Raw genomic sequence first — 15,418 nt, forward strand, 5'->3', positions numbered from 1 at the left:
AAATATATTCTTTTAATAATTCTGATAATTAAGTGTGTCATTTGATTTTTTACTCTATATTTTATGGAGAGGAAGAAGGTAGCAGCAGTGTTTGCTGTATACAAAGGATAAAGCTTCCGCAGGGTATGGTACCAACTGGGAGGATCTGTGTCCTGATTAAGGCCATCTGCAACACGTGTTCAACGGCATCTCATGAACGTGGAGGAGAGAGCCCATGAACGCGTTAAATATTTTGAACGTGTTCATGTGACAGTGGACCCACCCACCATATGCATTTTTTTTTATTTTTTTAATATTATTAACATGCTAACGTTGCAGATGCCCTAACAGAAACTACTTCTGCACACTGAGTCCAAAATCTGTCTTCATTTTGGTGAAACATGTTGAATTTCCATGTTTCTACATAGGATTTACTGTGATCCAAACGCGAAAAATTGGTCTTTTTTTGTTTGAGCTTCACAGAATTATGTTTTTGCCCTTCCCTTCACGCCTTAAAATTTAAACGCGATTAATACCAATGATTTATGTACTTCATTCTAACCATACTGCTTCATTTTCCTTGTATAACAATACGATTTGTTTATTTTTAGTTTGCCTTCACTAAACTGCTTCATTTTCCTTGTTTTTCATCTCCTTCCAATAAGCACAAATAAGCTCCTGAAAACTATTCCCTTTATCAATCATAAGTATACTTATTCTAATTTCCTTCATTTCATTTCCAAGAACAGTTATTTTATTTCCTGTGAATTTCATTCCATGAACCAACATTCTATCTTGTACTAAACTTGCAACTTACCTGAAGGATCAGCATTTTGCACGATCCAAGGATGCGTCAAGATTTCTTCAATAGAGAGCCTCTTTGATGAGTCTTTTACGAGGAGCTACCGATTCAAAATGCAGAAATTAAAGTATCAGGAGGACTCAGAGCTCATAAGCCAAAATATCACCACATGAAATCTGATTGCTTTACTACTTACCTTGCTGATGAAATCCTTGGCCTTTGCAGATACTTCAGGCTTAGATGGAAACTTCAGGTCAACGTTCAGTATCCTGTTTGAAAATTCGCACAAGAAACCAGGAACATGAAGAGTTTTCTCTTTGTTTTAGTTTTAAGAAAATTATATAAAAAAACCTCTGGAATGTGACTTGCTCATCTTCATCTGAAAATGGTGGAATACCATAAAGGAATTCATAACAAAGAATACCCACGGTCCAATTATCGACAGCATGATCATGTTCTTTGTTCTCTACCACTTCTGGTGCAAGGTAGTCAGTGGTGCCACACATGGTCTGCCTTTTAGAAATTGATTTCACAGCTGATCCAAAATCTGCAATTTTAAGACGACCCTGCAAGAATACTAAATATCAGATGTAAGATGGCTTTTGACTTGATTTTCAAAAGAGAAATACAAGTTTGCAGCCGCTCAAACATCCCAATAGGCATATCATGACAACAGCAAAAGTATGCAGCAATCGTATGCCTCCATCTCCAATGGTCCAAAAATATGAATCATCAAAATATTTTGAATCATTCATGGCCATTACCACTAATATAAGACATTTATGACTATCTCATGTAAGGGTGCGATCAAAGGATAATTTAAGTTTTACTAACTAAGATGAAGAAATTCAGGTTTACGGAAAACATAATAAAATGGATTTCTGCTTGCATTTTTCAAAAATTTCACTGTAACCATTAATGGTAGATGCCTATCTTCAAGTTCAAGGAACGTTAAACAAGAATGTAAAATATCTCCTTGTTTGAGATAGCTATACAGTACATTGTTTAGAGTTTGGATCTTGAAGTCTCAAAGGGAAGATTGAAATCACATGAAAAATGTGAGAATTTATAAATTAAGCACAAGCCAATTGTTGACAATGCGAATTCAATTCAGCATTAACCATCAAAGAAATCCTTGAAAAAATTGTTAGTTTCTCAAATTTAAGTTGGATTCACGTATAGTTTACCAATTGGTGATGTAGAATAGCAACGGATTACTGATGGGCTAGAAATGAAAACAGGAGTAATGCCATTCAAAATTGTGTATCCCATTGTTATCTTCCAGACTTTAAAACTACTGATTGAATCAGTACTGAAAAGATTAACAAGTTGCAGTGACTTAATTTTCATGCAGAGATAATGGAAATCATTGTTGTTCATGCTGAAAATCTTATTTTGGTGCCAAATTTTCTCTCCCCATCAGAAAAGTGTAAAACCTGGGAGGACAATTTTATCAAGATTCCTTTGACATGGAAAAGATGGGTCATGCTTGGTTGGAGGAAGGAATATTGTGCATGCTTGCAAACAGAAACATAGCTCAAAAACAAGTTCCAAACAAGCTTTCCATGGTAGCTGAACCAAGAATATAAGAATGCAGCATGGCCATTCTAAGTGATTGGGGTTATATTTGTTGCACTCCTTTGTTGCAACGGGGTGAAGGAAAAGATTGTATAGACTATAACGACTAAATTGAACAACCGGGAAGAATAGTATAACAGATTATACTGACTCAAGTAACTGAACAAAAGAAAATGCTTCTCACCTCAATATCCAGCAGCAGATTCTCGGGTTTGATGTCCCTGTGGATCACATGCTTCCCGTGGCAATACGTCAGAGCTTCGGCTAAGCTCGCTATATACTACCAATTTGAAAAATATGATGAAACAACATAACAGATCTTCAAATAACTCTGCTCGTTTCTCAGAACCACAACGTTACCCACCGTGGCCGCTCTCTTCTCAGAGAAACGGTGCAGGCTACTAAGGAGCTCGTAGAGCTCGCCACGAGCTGCATACTCCAAGACCAGGAAGACACGGGTCTCGTCGTGGAACCAGGCATAGAGACGCAGGACGTTCGAGTGGTTCAAGCCGTGTTGGATCTCAATTTCCCGCCGGATTTTGGCGTGCGATTGGTACTTCTCCAGCTTCGCCTTGAAGATCACCTTGAGGGCGACCACGTACCCACTCTGACCACAGATTCCCACGCCAAGAACACCATCAGGGAGGAAATGAGAAAAGCGGAGGAGGGCGACAAGGATCGAACCAAACCTGCTTCTCCCTTGCGAGGTAGACCCTGCCGTATCTGCCTTCTCCGAGGAACCTCCCGATCTCGAAGTCGGCGATGCTCCATTCCTCCTTCGCCATGGAAGGAGGCTTCGAAGGAATTGCGGATCGAGGGATCCGAAGCCGAAGTCGGGGAGACGAATCCTTACGGCCCAGACTGAGTAAAAACTCTAAATTATAATATATGCTTTTAATTCTAAATAAAATAATTTTAAAATTAGCATGCTTAGAATAAATTTACAGCTATGCCATTGCATCGACATATCCGAACATTGCAAAAAGCACAAGCTTTTGAAATCTCAATAAGTCAATTCAATCCTGAGGGTAGACGACAGCTATGGTAGATCCCATAAAGAATTATGTATACTGAACAGTCGTGAAAAGAAACAATCAGATAAAGAAACTTAATAGGAGTCGATGCTTCACGACAATATCTTGCTGGAGTAATCCCATTATACTGGTCAAGTTCTATCCACAATCAGCAAAGCTTCAAGCTCATCTTTGCGACGTAACACTTCCTGTAACCAATCCACACAAACTGGAGTAAGAAAATGGAAGAAGCAACCTTCGAAGGCAAAAAACAGAGATATACCATAGCAATACATTAATCTAAAGTTCCTTCAATGCAAGGAAATTAATATAAAGTCTATTAATTCTGAGATACAGAAAACACATGAAAATTTCCATGGCTATCAATTCAGAATATAATATCAAATCAAGCAAATTCGGTAGTTAATAGATAGCAGAGTTTCCTGAGAAACATTAACTACGTAAATAACTCGATCAAATTAGAACGGGGAGCCATTTGAAAATCACTGGGAAGTGGGAAGTGGGAAGTGGGAAAAAAACTTCAGAAAGAGACATATTGCTTCTGTAGGAAGAGAATTGTGCATATTGTTCTAGATAATTATAAAGTCGAGCTCAATCAAGATAAACAGAATGGAGCAATCTTGTATGCGTCGTTAAGCAAGAAGTAAATGAAAGATTGAGAAAATGTAGTAACATATAGTGAAATTTCAGGGAAAGCATGTGGCTTTGCTCCTGATTGCTTACTTCTAAATCTCTTGCTGCTTGCTCTCTCGTTGTTTTCTTATGCTGGCGTGCACGCTTCAAGAAACCAATGCACAGTACGCCCTGTATGTTTGTAGCCAAATATTAACTATTAAAAAGAACAAAATTGACTATTTCAACTGATTCAAGCGTTCAAATTATTGTATTCACTACTGGATAATTCGCTGTTCACTTACCGAGATAACGTAGGTCAATCCGCAAGCAAGAAGCAGGTAGCTGGAAATCTCGTGAAGAAGAAGCAGGTCCTTCCGTTCTTCCTTAGCATCTGAGTAAGCTCTTGTCATGACAGCGACACTAGAAAAGAACACAAATCTCCCAATTCAATTCCGATAATTCCCGATTCATCAAAGAAGCCAATTTTATGTTAAACCCGTTTGAGCTAAGGTAAATATGGAAGCAGCAGCAAGAAAACATACAATATTTGTAACATGCCGCGACAAGCCCAGTATTCCAGAATCTTATTGTCGTCGTCGATGGAGAAATTTCAAAAACACATGAAGTCAATAATTCAATAGGATTAGGCAGTAAATCAATCAAGAGGAAGGCGACTCACCCTCCAGAACTTGATAACGAAGGCCCACTCCGTCTCCGCGACGGCCACGAAGAGAGCAAGGGCGACGGCGTAGCATCGGAAAATTCCGCCAAAAATCTGCGCAAAGAAGCTCAGCTCAATCTGAAATGGGGAAAACTATAAAAGAAATCAGTAGGGATCGAGGGGAGGCGGTGCGTACATCGGATCCGTTCTTAAAGGATCGGACGGCGGAGAGGGCATTGACGGCGACGCATAGCAGGGCGGCGACGGCGGTTATGAAGCTGAAGCAACGGCACACGATGAGCAAGGGGTCTGCGCTTGCCCGTACCCGGACGGCAGGGAGGGTCGGCGGTCGCGAGGCTTCGCCACCAGCCTCCGCATCTCTAGCCATTGGGACGTTTCCGATCTCTTCTTCTTGGATTGTCTAGGGTTTGAGATGTGGATTCATCAATCGATCCCTGAGTTGCTCCCTGGATCGGGTGCTTTGTCGTCGTCGGCGGTTCTGGAATAAAGCGAGGAGAGTGGAGCGGTCGTGGCTAAATCCCATTGCTTTGCCTCCCATTCTTCCCGACCTAACCGTCAAATTACTTCTCTCTTTTTTATTTTATGTGATTCTGTTAATTTTCGTTCTAAACCTCTTTTTTTAATATTTTTTTTCACAAAAGCACTTATTGTTTGAACAATTTACATTCTGAAGGCAAAATAATTGGATATTTTTGTGTAGGCATATGATCTCGAGGAGCAATTGCTTCAGAGGTTCATGCTCTAGTCTTCGACTTCATTGCTGCTCCTCTCGCCATTCAATAAATCAGTATCTGCAAACGAATTTTGGAGTCGATCTTCTTTTTCCTCGGTCGGCAAATGGCTGTGGCCAAGGAGCACTTGCGCCGTTAGTTCAATCTCAGACGACGCAGTGGCATCAACGAGCTCCGAGGATCTGGTGGAAATGGAAGAGGGAGATCTGCAGGAGCAACTTCACTGCACAGGCTATTTTATAGAAATCGATGAGCACGACATTTGATGCAAGATAATGAATATTTCTTTTGGTTTTACACAATCGACTCCACGATCATATGTGAAGAGGTACATTTAGAAATTACAATTAGTCACTACGGCAAGAACATTACTTCGACTTCGTTGAGATTTGTCCTTGTAAGTCTGTCCTGTTATAATTAACTCAACTATATCTCAAGAGCAATGTTCTCCTCCTAATTCTCACATCGATGGTATTTTATAGAATGAGATTGAAAGTCCCACTTGGTAGTTGCAAAGTCAAAGAACTTAGGAGATTTGTAGCAACTAATGTCATTTTTAATCTCAGTTAATTCAAGGTCAGCATGTGCATATGCTCTAGATACAACGTTTAAAGACAGATACCAAAATGATACAATGCCCATGCAACTTCAATTGCAGAGGCCCAAGTCCAATACTATATCATACAATTCAAGTAGAAAGGAGGCCCGACTATATAGGTGAATAAAAATGTAATTAAATTAAATAAATTTCGATGGAATTTAAAATTTTAATTTGATTATTTTATTTTTTTTAAAAAAAATTAATTAATTTGATTCAATTTTGATTTTAAAATTTTTTATTTAATTAAATTGAATAGATCAAATTAATCAAAATAAAAAAATAATTTATAAATTTAATTTATAAAATTTTAATTAATTGATAAATCTTTCAATGATATTAAAAAAATTAATTATTTTAATTAATTTAGATTTTGATTGAATTAATCGATATTTTATCTATTTAATTTTTATTTAAAAATGTAATCAATTTGATTAATTAAAAAAATTCGATTAGGTTGTTAGATTATTTTAAAATTTTATTTAAAAAAATTGATTAATTCAATTCAATTTTGATTTTAAAATTTGTTATTTAATTAAATCAAATAAATTAATTAATCAAAATAAAAAAAATAATTTTAATATATATATATATATTTAATTAATTGATAAATCTTTTATAATATTAAAAAATTAATTATTTTAATTAATTTAGATTTTAATCGAATTAATTAATATTTTATTTATTTAATTTTTATTTAAAAATATAATCAATTTGATTAACAGAAAAAATTTAATCCTGCTGTTATGCTAAACTGCAAGCAAGTTCACTGTCACTGACATCATCCTACATTGTAGACAAGTTGGCGACAAGGTAAATTAGAAGCTTTATCCTTGATTCGTTGCTTCTGCACTGCGTCTGTCAAGTTTAGTTTAGACGGTGATAATTTTGGAGAAAATTAATTCATAGAAAATGATCACGGTATTCTCTGCTTCCACAGGAGTAAAGGAATAAATAAGGAAACCTCTTTAAAAAAAAGCTCCCCACAAGAAGACTTATTAGCCACGAAGTGAGTCACGAGCATGCGATAGCAGGCTGGGATGGTGGTGCTTACGGGTTCGTGATCGACCGCCACGTCATCGTGGCGATAGAATATTGCCAGTGAGAAGAAAGAGAAGGGCGGTGGGGGTCAAAAGCCCCAAATCTGTGCGCAGCTCGGCGTCTCTCCTTCACCGCCGTCTCCGAGTTCGATCGATCTGGTTCCGTTCTCTCCCGTCGGCGCGGCCATGGAATTGGCCGATTAGGGCTTCTTGCTCGCGTCCTGGGATAAGAGACGATGGCGCCAGCGCCCGCGGCCAACGAAAGGCTCGAGCTCGCGAAGCTATGTAGCGGGCGGAATTGGTCTAAGGCCATCCGCGTTCTTGATTCAATCATCGACAAGTCCTCGTCCGTGCAAGATATATGGTGCCGATTTCTACTCGTTTCTTTTTTATGTTCATCGTGATCGTGAGTTTTCTTCGTTCTATTTGGCTGTATGTCATCTGATTTTTTTCTTCTTATTTTTTTTTCGTTTGGGTACGCAGCAATCGCGCCTTCTGTTACAGTCGGTTGGAGCTGCACAAGCATGTGATCAAGGACTGCGATAAGGCGCTGCAGCTGAGTCCGAACGCTCTTCAAGCTTACATTCTTAAAGGTTGGTGGATTATGGGCGGTGATATTGTTTGGGATTCTTAGGATTGGTATCTCGATTGTTTAAAATTAGGCTAGTTGGCTCCTCGTTTCCTTTACGCCTTTTTTTTTTTCTATACCGTTGGTGGTTTACATTATTGATTTCTTCTGTAATTTTGGTATTGGTGAATGTCGCCTGATGACTGAAATTTTACCGAGCTTTTGCACTGGACCAGAACATTATTTATTTGTACGTCAGTGTTGCCATTTGAACTGAATCTCCGTATAAGAATTTGTGCAATTCAAAATTTTAGGTGTGCTGTTTATGGTAAATGAGAAAAAATGAGTGAAATTGTGAGGATACGTTGCACACCTATACAAAATAAGTGTGTCTTACCTCCTCCAAATAATCACAAACCAAAGTGGTTGTTGTTCTACTACATGTAAATTGCATGTATCACAAACTATTCTGCTCTTATCACAAAACCTTTTAAGCATATAGTGGAATTTTAAAAAGAGAAATCATATTTGATACGCAAGTCTTCCAGGATCTAAAATCTTCTTGCTTGTATCCTGTGCTAGAATTTGAATTTCAGTTATAGAGGTTCAGTCCTTCCTTTCTCTATAGAAGAAATATACCATTGTCCTACATCTCAACTGAGATGAGCTTTGGGGGGGGGGGGGGGGGGGGGGGGCGCGAGGGTTGAGCTGAAATGTTTAGAGCTTGTCCACGATTCTATTGTGGGAACAAGCACCTTTCCATGCATAGTTAACTCAACATTTCTCCCCTGCGATTGTTTGACCTTAATTTGGATGCTAGGACTGAACTTGTAAATCTTGAATTTGGCTGAACTTGTTCTTCAACTTCTGTTGTCAAGGTCTTGGGCACATAAGGTGGGGATGGGAGTGTTTTGTACAAGGTACAAGGTGCTCCTGATTTTGAAGGTAGGGGCACCTTTTGCGGTGCATACTCATACAAATTGAGACCTTTACTAATAGTACTGTACTGTTTTCATATTGGGAGAATTTAGACTATCGAGCTAGTATTCAGTTGGTAATTCCTATTGTGAATATTTTAGCCTTGAAGTTCTAATGGTTTTGTAGAAATTTTTCTTATGCCCTTAATCCTACTCATTTAATGCAAGCTTAATCTTACATGCTGACAGATAATGTTTAGTTTTAGCCTGTAGTTTGATCTTAAAACCCAAATAGGGTAGTTTTTCTTGCCTCTAAACCCATTCCATTTGTTTCATCGACTTATATCTTTAGGAAAATGATTTAGGCGTTTCTAGTGTTTGGCTGACAGAAAAGCTTTAGTCAAGGAAAAGGTTTTATCATATTTAAAAGGACAGTTTAAATTAATAAAATGCAATTTCCTTTTGAAAGGAGGGAGTCATTTTCCGAACTTGGTTCGACCAGTTTAGCTAATTCACATTATGTTATGCTTGTTACTAAAAGAATATTTAAAAATAAAGAATGAAATGTTTAATTCAGAAATATGTAACATTTATAAATGTATTGATATACACAATCTTTTCTTGATACTATAAATTATAAAGCAAATTTATCCGGTACAAATTTGATCGGAGCAGCAGTAAAGTTGTTGCTTTGTGACCTGGTGGTTACGGGTTCAATCGTGGAAACAATCTCTTACAATGAAAGGTAAGACTATGTACAATAGACCCAATATGGTCTGACCTTTTTCCGGGACCCTGTATTGATGGGAGTGTTGTGTACAAATCTAATTGGAGTGGACCCTAAGTTATCTCACATCTTGAGTCATGCTAAGTTCATGTGTTATACCAATTCCAAATTCAACAACTGAACACAATGCAAATTAAAACTTGACAAAATAAGTCAGTTTCCTTTTCTTTATAATTTTCACACAAATAGCAAAATGATTTAGTTTCCTTTAAGTTGGATTATCATATAGATGTTTCTCTAGTACTAATGCGAGTATTTCCCTAGATTTTTCTCACCCGTGTTTCTTCTGTATGAATTAAGCTTCTAGAAAGTTCATTTCATGTTTTACAAGATTTGTGCTTCTCATATTTTGTTTTACGACTGTTAGGTAATGCACTGTCGGCCTTGGGAAGGAAAGAAGAAGCTTTGCATGTGTGGGAGCAAGGCTACCAAAATGCAGTTTCTGATTCAACAGATTTGAAACAGCTGGTTGAGCTGGAAGAGTTGTTAGGAAGTGCTAAGGAATACCAATCATTTAACTGTGAAGACCATGTAATGGATACAATATCATGTGAAACAAAGGTTGTAGTTTCTGAAGATCATGCTGTGGATTCCTTAAGCACTGACATGTCAATTGCTGAAACCAAAGCAATTATCTCTGAAGATGGTGATTCTACTAGTGTTACAAAAGTTGTCATCTCTGAAGATCATGTCAGGGACTCCCTTTTACAAAAAACCTCAACAACTGAAGCTGGAAATGTTGATTCTTCTACTAGTACAGTTACTGACAAGAAGTTAGTTAATGGACATAAGTCAGATACATCTGGTGTTGGTCTTAAACTTGATGATAGCATAGGAATTTTAAATATTTACAATGAAACTGCCAAAATGGGCCGGAAGGTTTTTGTTGCTGGTCTTCCAAAGACCAAGTCTATCAGCTTGGATTTTCGTTTATCAAGGGGCATAGCACAGGTGTGTTTTGGTTTAAATGCCTTCTTTTATTGACACTTTATGTTATTATTCAAGGAGACAAAATAATTTTGAGTTATCAACTCATGATGAGTTTCTCATACTCATTATATTACTGCTGATTTATTCCGTATTAAGTGATAATTTATCTTGTCATTGCACAAACACTGTTTGTTGATTATTGTTTTACAAGGTTACTATCAAACTGTGGATTTTAGAAATCCTTCACCTTGAATCGAGCTAATGCAAACTGACTGTATCTGAGATTAAAAGTAAAAAAATTATCCAACAGCATAAAATCTAGTTTGTTTGTTTCATTAAATGAAATCAATAGATGAACTGACGAAGTCTTGGACCACTGACTGATCTATAATAAACTTAAACCAAAAGTCTGTGAGCTTGTTTCTGTTCCAAGTATAATTGACTTGCATATGAAAATTTTGAAGTACTGGAAGCTCATATTTATGTATTGTAGGGAGAGCAACAAAACTTCTCCTGCTTGGTAGCACAGGTAAGGCTAATATTTAAGTCATTTGTCTGTTGGAAAATTAGAAACAACATGGTCTAAGTAGCAACAGTTGTAGATCTTTTATCAAATCTTAAGGTAAATATGCCTTTGTAATGTATAAGTTAAAACCTGCTAGTTATGCTGGCATTGTGTTTGCTAACTGGCCTCTGGATTGTTGAGGCACTTCATTTTGGTATTGACAAAGGAAGATGAATATTTAGGTAATGAAAGTTTAGGTAGATGCAATATCTGATTCTTGCAACTGATTCTTAGAGAATATCTGTAAAGAGTAACTTTTCTATTGCTAAAATGGCGAAGAAGTTAACGGTTATCATTCTGCATCAAATATAGTGTGGTATCTCATTAATTCACCATTATTTATCTTTTCAATATCTTTTGTGGTGGCAAGTAGGAAAAATCTTCAATAATTTCTAGTTTCGAGAAATAGTGCTTCATTTTGCCTGTCTACCTTGCCAAATAGTGGACAGATATGGCAACTATCCACAATAACCTGCGTTTAGTTAGCTACCACCACTTTTAACCCTCTTGCAAAACCCGCTGTTAATGTCATGATAGCTACAGTTTCTGAGTTACTTAGGTGGCACTGTTGGATGGAAAGCTCATGGAATGATCAACTATTGCAAGATTAACATATATTTAAAAGACATTTGGTTTGATTAGGTTAATTTCTGATGTTCCATAAGAAATTAAGTTGCTATGCATTGACTGTTCAAGTTCTGGTTAGTTGATGACCACCTGAATCCTATTCTTTTACTGTTAAGGATTTCCTTTCTGTGATTATAACTTTTTGGCAAGTAATGGCAATTCTCTGATATCTTGATGTGAATGGATGGATTAGCAGGAAGACTTAGAGAAGAGAGCATGCCAAGCTTAAGTTTTGATTTAATGTTTGCACTAAATGTAGTAGTAATGCCAAAAGAAATTAGATCTTAGCTAGGCTGTTCTCTTCATGAATGCCAAAATGCCAAAAATCATTGTTATACTTCTATGCAAAATTTGTCAAATAAGTACCAGATTTTTGGAGTGAATTTATGTATTTTAGCTGATTTACCTTGTTCAGTCGCTGAATAATTGCTCTCTCCTACTCCATGTCTTCTGCAGCAAAAATAATTATGTAAATATGCACAAGCAAGGATTGGTTGGATTGATCTTCCAATTTTTTTGTTCACTTGTGCCTATATTGTGTACAAAAGCTTGACGCCTTTTACCATGATTTTTTAGGTAAATGAAGGAAACTATGGCCAGGCTGTATCCATTTTTGACCAGGTGATAGATGCTCCTGACATTGTGATTCTATATATCAGTATTAAGTGAATTGGCTTGACATTATGATACTTGCAACTCAGATCCTGAGAGAAACTCCTACTTATCCAGAGGCTTTAATAGGAAGAGGAACGGCTTTGGCATTCCAAAGAGAACTTGATGCTGCTATTGCTGACTTCAGTAAGGTAGATAATTTGGCTAATTTGCTAGTAAATGAATCGGTATTTTTCTTCTGAGCTTGTGCTATTATGCTTCAATAGGCTATACAAATTAATCCATCAGCTGGGGAGGCTTGGAAGCGCCGGGGACAGGCACGTGCTGCCTTGGGTGACTTCAAGGAGGCAAGTCTTTTCAATCTTGCTAACTCGTAGGTGGTTGTTGCAAATCAGGACTAGATTTTTAATGTCTATCAAATGCAATATTTGTATAAATATAATGAGGTTTTATTTTCTGGATATTCTGATTTAGCAAGCTTCTTCTCCGGTTCCTATTCGTATATTTGTTTTTATTTAATCTTTAGTCTAATTTGTTTACTATTATACCTTCCTGAAAGTGGCATTCATTTAACACATGCTAGAGGTCTACAGGAATATTTTCTTTTAAAAGTAAACTCGAGCATCTTTTTCCAATTGGATTTTGTTATCCCCTGAGTCAGTTGGAATACGATTGCGAAATTTACTTTTTGTTTGCTTTTCCAAAGTTTCTTGGGTGACCTCTCATTTCATCTGGTGCCAAAAAATGTGGAACTTGGAATATTATTGGCAGGAAGCTAAATTACGTCAGCATTTTCTTAGTAGAAAAGATATTTGCTATGAAGTGAAAGTGCTACTCTCCGCTAACAATCTTGTACACTGCACTTTTCAGGCCATAGAGGACCTGACCAAAGGATTGGAATTTGAGCCGAATTCACCCGATGTTTTACATGAAAGAGGTAAGTTTTTCTTTTTCCTACTAAAGCATTTTCAGAAGTTGCTACAATAAGAAACTTTCTCATCCTTCTCTGCATTATTCTAAGGTATATTTAATCGGTCCTGAATAAAGGATTTTTGGTTTATGATCTTCTAACTGTTACCATATGGAAACAATTCAAATAAATTAGTAGTAACTGTGAACTGAGGCAATTGGACCACTTTGGATTTTTATATCGGTCAGATTGGAGAATTCTTTGTCCTTGTCTCTAGATAAGATGTTCCTCACCTTGAAGAACTGAGATATTTGGTTATAGATGGACTGAGCAAGCTCGTGTGCCAATTTAATGTATGGAACATTGGGCTAATTGTGCTATGACATGAATCAATATATAAATCATGACTATCTTTTTACCCAGGTTGTTCTTTGATTTGCCCTTACTAGTGGTTGACCTCCATACTGTAGTGACCTGACTGTAGAGGTCACTTAATTTGAACTTCAGATGATTACCTAACAGTAAATATTCATTTAACAAGCGCATGTCCGTTCCCTGTATCACAACCCAACTATTTGAAGTTGGCCACTTAGTCCTTATTCTGCTATCAATTTTTTTTTCCATATTGATCTTCTAAATAAAATCCTGCTAGTCTTAGGCTATTACTTGTACATCATAACTTATGCTTTTATTTCATATGCTACTTGCCCTGTTTGCAGGAATTGTTAATTTCAAATTCAAGGATTTTAATGCTGCTGTTGATGATCTTACCAGATGCATAAATCGTGATAAGAAAAACAAATCTGCTTACACATATCTGGTAGGTTAAGTTCCTACAGGCTATTTAATTACCTTGTCCATAAATTGTTTATTTTAAAAAAAAATATAATCAAATCCAATATTTTATGTCATTTGAGTTTTATGGCATTTTGTTCTTCAGCTTACTTGTTGATGTCCTCTTCCTTTGGAATTTATTTTTAGCATGGGTACCAAAATTAGAGTGGAAGGCGTATGGAGTAAAGGATACCATAAAATACCTAGTTGATGTAGTAAAAAAGTAATTTAATTAATTTTCATATCACTGGTGATGCAATCTTCATAGCGCTCTAAGAAACTTGACTTGCTAGTACTGATGCAACATATTCCATGGCATAGGTTCAAATCTTGAGCCATGCCTGTTGACACGAGTGAAAATTTTCATTTCGTCCAACTGGCAAGCAAGAAGCTTTGATACCCCACACGTGAGTGGACAATTCTTTCCATACTTTCGCCTTCGTCGTGAGCCTTTCTTCTTGGTTGCAAGCTCCATCTTGATTGTGATCTCTAACGTAGCCTTTTTCCTTGAGCACAAGTTCCACTTGAGTCTTTCAACTTTGTCACGAGCTCTACCTTAGCCTTTTTCATGGGTTGCTAGTTCCAACTAAGCCTTTTACCTCCATCATGAGCTCTTCTTGCGCCTTTCACCTTGGTCATGAGCTTTTCGGTTTCCACCTTGGTTGCAAGCTCTGCTGTTCCATTATGTCTTCCTTGTAAGCTGCCTGAGCCTTTCACCTTGGTTACGAGCCTTCCACCTTCACTGTGAGTCTTTTGTGAGGACACCTCTTTGCTGTGAGCATCTTCTGCCTTCATCATCAACTTTGCCTGAGCTATCAAAGTTGCCTGAGCCATTAGCTCCATCCATGACGAGCATCTTGTGCAACCCACTTCTGAATCGCAAGCTCCTTCAACGACCCAAAGCCTTATTCCTACTCTTCTTCTTCCTACTCTCCGTCTCTCCCCTATCCATCCTGCTCCTCCTGGGTGTGATAGACGCCTGCCAGAATAGAATGGTACAGAAGCTCGTTCCATTGAAGAACCGAAACTAAACCTTGGTCATGGTTTTAAATATTAAGCCTTATTGACCAAAATGGGCAATTTGGATCTGATTCAAATTGATACTGATACAAAGACAACTTGAAAACAGATGACTATGAGGAAATCATGAACAAAATTGTGCTATCTTCTTCTTCACATCTTCTTGAAACATCAGCACCCCTGAGGGAGAGAAACTAATTGATTCTTTTTCAGCACCACAAAACAGTTCTAAGTTTCCCTCCTATTTTTTTTCCCGCTTCATTTCTTTCTCGTTGGTGCTGAGTCTGGTGACCAACACAATTTTGTACCAAAACAAGCAAGTACTTGGCAATGGAACCATCTTATTCCAACCAGGCGCAAAAATCTCATCATGCAACAAGATTGTAAATCTCAGCCTAGATGACCAAAACTGCTAAGCCTTATGATGCAAATTTTCAATTACCTGCCAAGTTGCCTCGAGTCTTAATCCTGGTTCTTGATTGGCCCTAGTAACATCCATTTCAACTTTTTGTGCAATGCGACACCAATGCAATGGTTTCTTACTTTTGTTGTAGACTTTGCTCTACCTTTTGTTCTATGATCTTAATGT

General features: G+C 37.3%; 3 protein-coding genes across 4 annotated transcripts in view; 1 reads left to right on the top strand and 2 right to left on the bottom strand.

Annotated features, from left to right (window-relative positions):
* Positions 1-708: 708 nt before the first annotated feature.
* Positions 709-3,199, bottom strand: LOC141828965 (serine/threonine-protein kinase Aurora-3-like). Its single transcript, XM_074716359.1, has 6 exons — positions 3,049-3,199; positions 2,724-2,966; positions 2,544-2,639; positions 1,133-1,347; positions 978-1,050; positions 709-881 (listed from the first exon to the last, which is right to left on the bottom strand). The coding sequence occupies exons 1-6, from the start codon at positions 3,142-3,144 to the stop codon at positions 780-782; spliced, it is 825 nt and encodes a 274-aa protein (XP_074572460.1). The 5' UTR covers positions 3,145-3,199; the 3' UTR covers positions 709-779.
* Positions 3,200-3,292: 93 nt separating this feature from the next.
* Positions 3,293-5,185, bottom strand: LOC141830004 (uncharacterized). Its single transcript, XM_074717473.1, has 6 exons — positions 4,866-5,185; positions 4,688-4,783; positions 4,551-4,591; positions 4,311-4,428; positions 4,117-4,197; positions 3,293-3,581 (listed from the first exon to the last, which is right to left on the bottom strand). The coding sequence occupies exons 1-6, from the start codon at positions 5,055-5,057 to the stop codon at positions 3,525-3,527; spliced, it is 585 nt and encodes a 194-aa protein (XP_074573574.1). The 5' UTR covers positions 5,058-5,185; the 3' UTR covers positions 3,293-3,524.
* Positions 5,186-7,143: 1,958 nt separating this feature from the next.
* The window catches only part of LOC141828963 (suppressor of RPS4-RLD 1), a 29,893-nt gene continuing 21,618 nt past the window's right edge, over positions 7,144-15,418 (top strand). For both annotated transcript variants that reach the window (XR_012601861.1, XM_074716358.1), the window contains exons 1-8: positions 7,144-7,423; positions 7,543-7,652; positions 9,699-10,282; positions 12,030-12,074; positions 12,155-12,256; positions 12,332-12,412; positions 12,936-13,002; positions 13,695-13,795. Coding sequence is in view for 1 of the 2 variants with exons in the window: in XM_074716358.1 (XP_074572459.1) it covers positions 7,296-7,423; positions 7,543-7,652; positions 9,699-10,282; positions 12,030-12,074; positions 12,155-12,256; positions 12,332-12,412; positions 12,936-13,002; positions 13,695-13,795 (1,218 nt within the window). In the remaining variant the exon portion in view is untranslated. The remainder of the gene's footprint in view (positions 7,424-7,542; positions 7,653-9,698; positions 10,283-12,029; positions 12,075-12,154; positions 12,257-12,331; positions 12,413-12,935; positions 13,003-13,694; positions 13,796-15,418) is intronic.

The sequence above is a fragment of the Curcuma longa genome, chromosome 5 (genome assembly GCF_044706935.1).
Source record: "Curcuma longa cultivar G26 ecotype Majalengka, Jawa Barat chromosome 5, ITB_CL_G26_1.1, whole genome shotgun sequence".
NCBI classification, from domain to species: Eukaryota; Viridiplantae; Streptophyta; class Magnoliopsida; order Zingiberales; family Zingiberaceae; genus Curcuma; species Curcuma longa.

Coding starts and splice junctions, on each gene's coding strand:
- LOC141828965 (XM_074716359.1), bottom strand. CDS start 3,144: ATGGCGAAGGAGGAATGGAGCATCGCCGACTTCGAGATCGGGAGGTTC. Junction 2,640..2,723: donor CTGAGAAGAGAGCGGCCACG/GTGGGTAACGTT, acceptor TCAAATTGGTAG/TATATAGCGAGCTTAGCCGA. Junction 1,051..1,132: donor GAGCAAGTCACATTCCAGAG/GTTTTTTTATAT, acceptor ATTTTCAAACAG/GATACTGAACGTTGACCTGA.
- LOC141830004 (XM_074717473.1), bottom strand. CDS start 5,057: ATGGCTAGAGATGCGGAGGCTGGTGGCGAAGCCTCGCGACCGCCGACC. Junction 4,198..4,310: donor GATTGACCTACGTTATCTCG/GTAAGTGAACAG, acceptor ACAAACATACAG/GGCGTACTGTGCATTGGTTT. Junction 3,582..4,116: donor AAGCAGCAAGAGATTTAGAA/GTAAGCAATCAG, acceptor GATTGGTTACAG/GAAGTGTTACGTCGCAAAGA.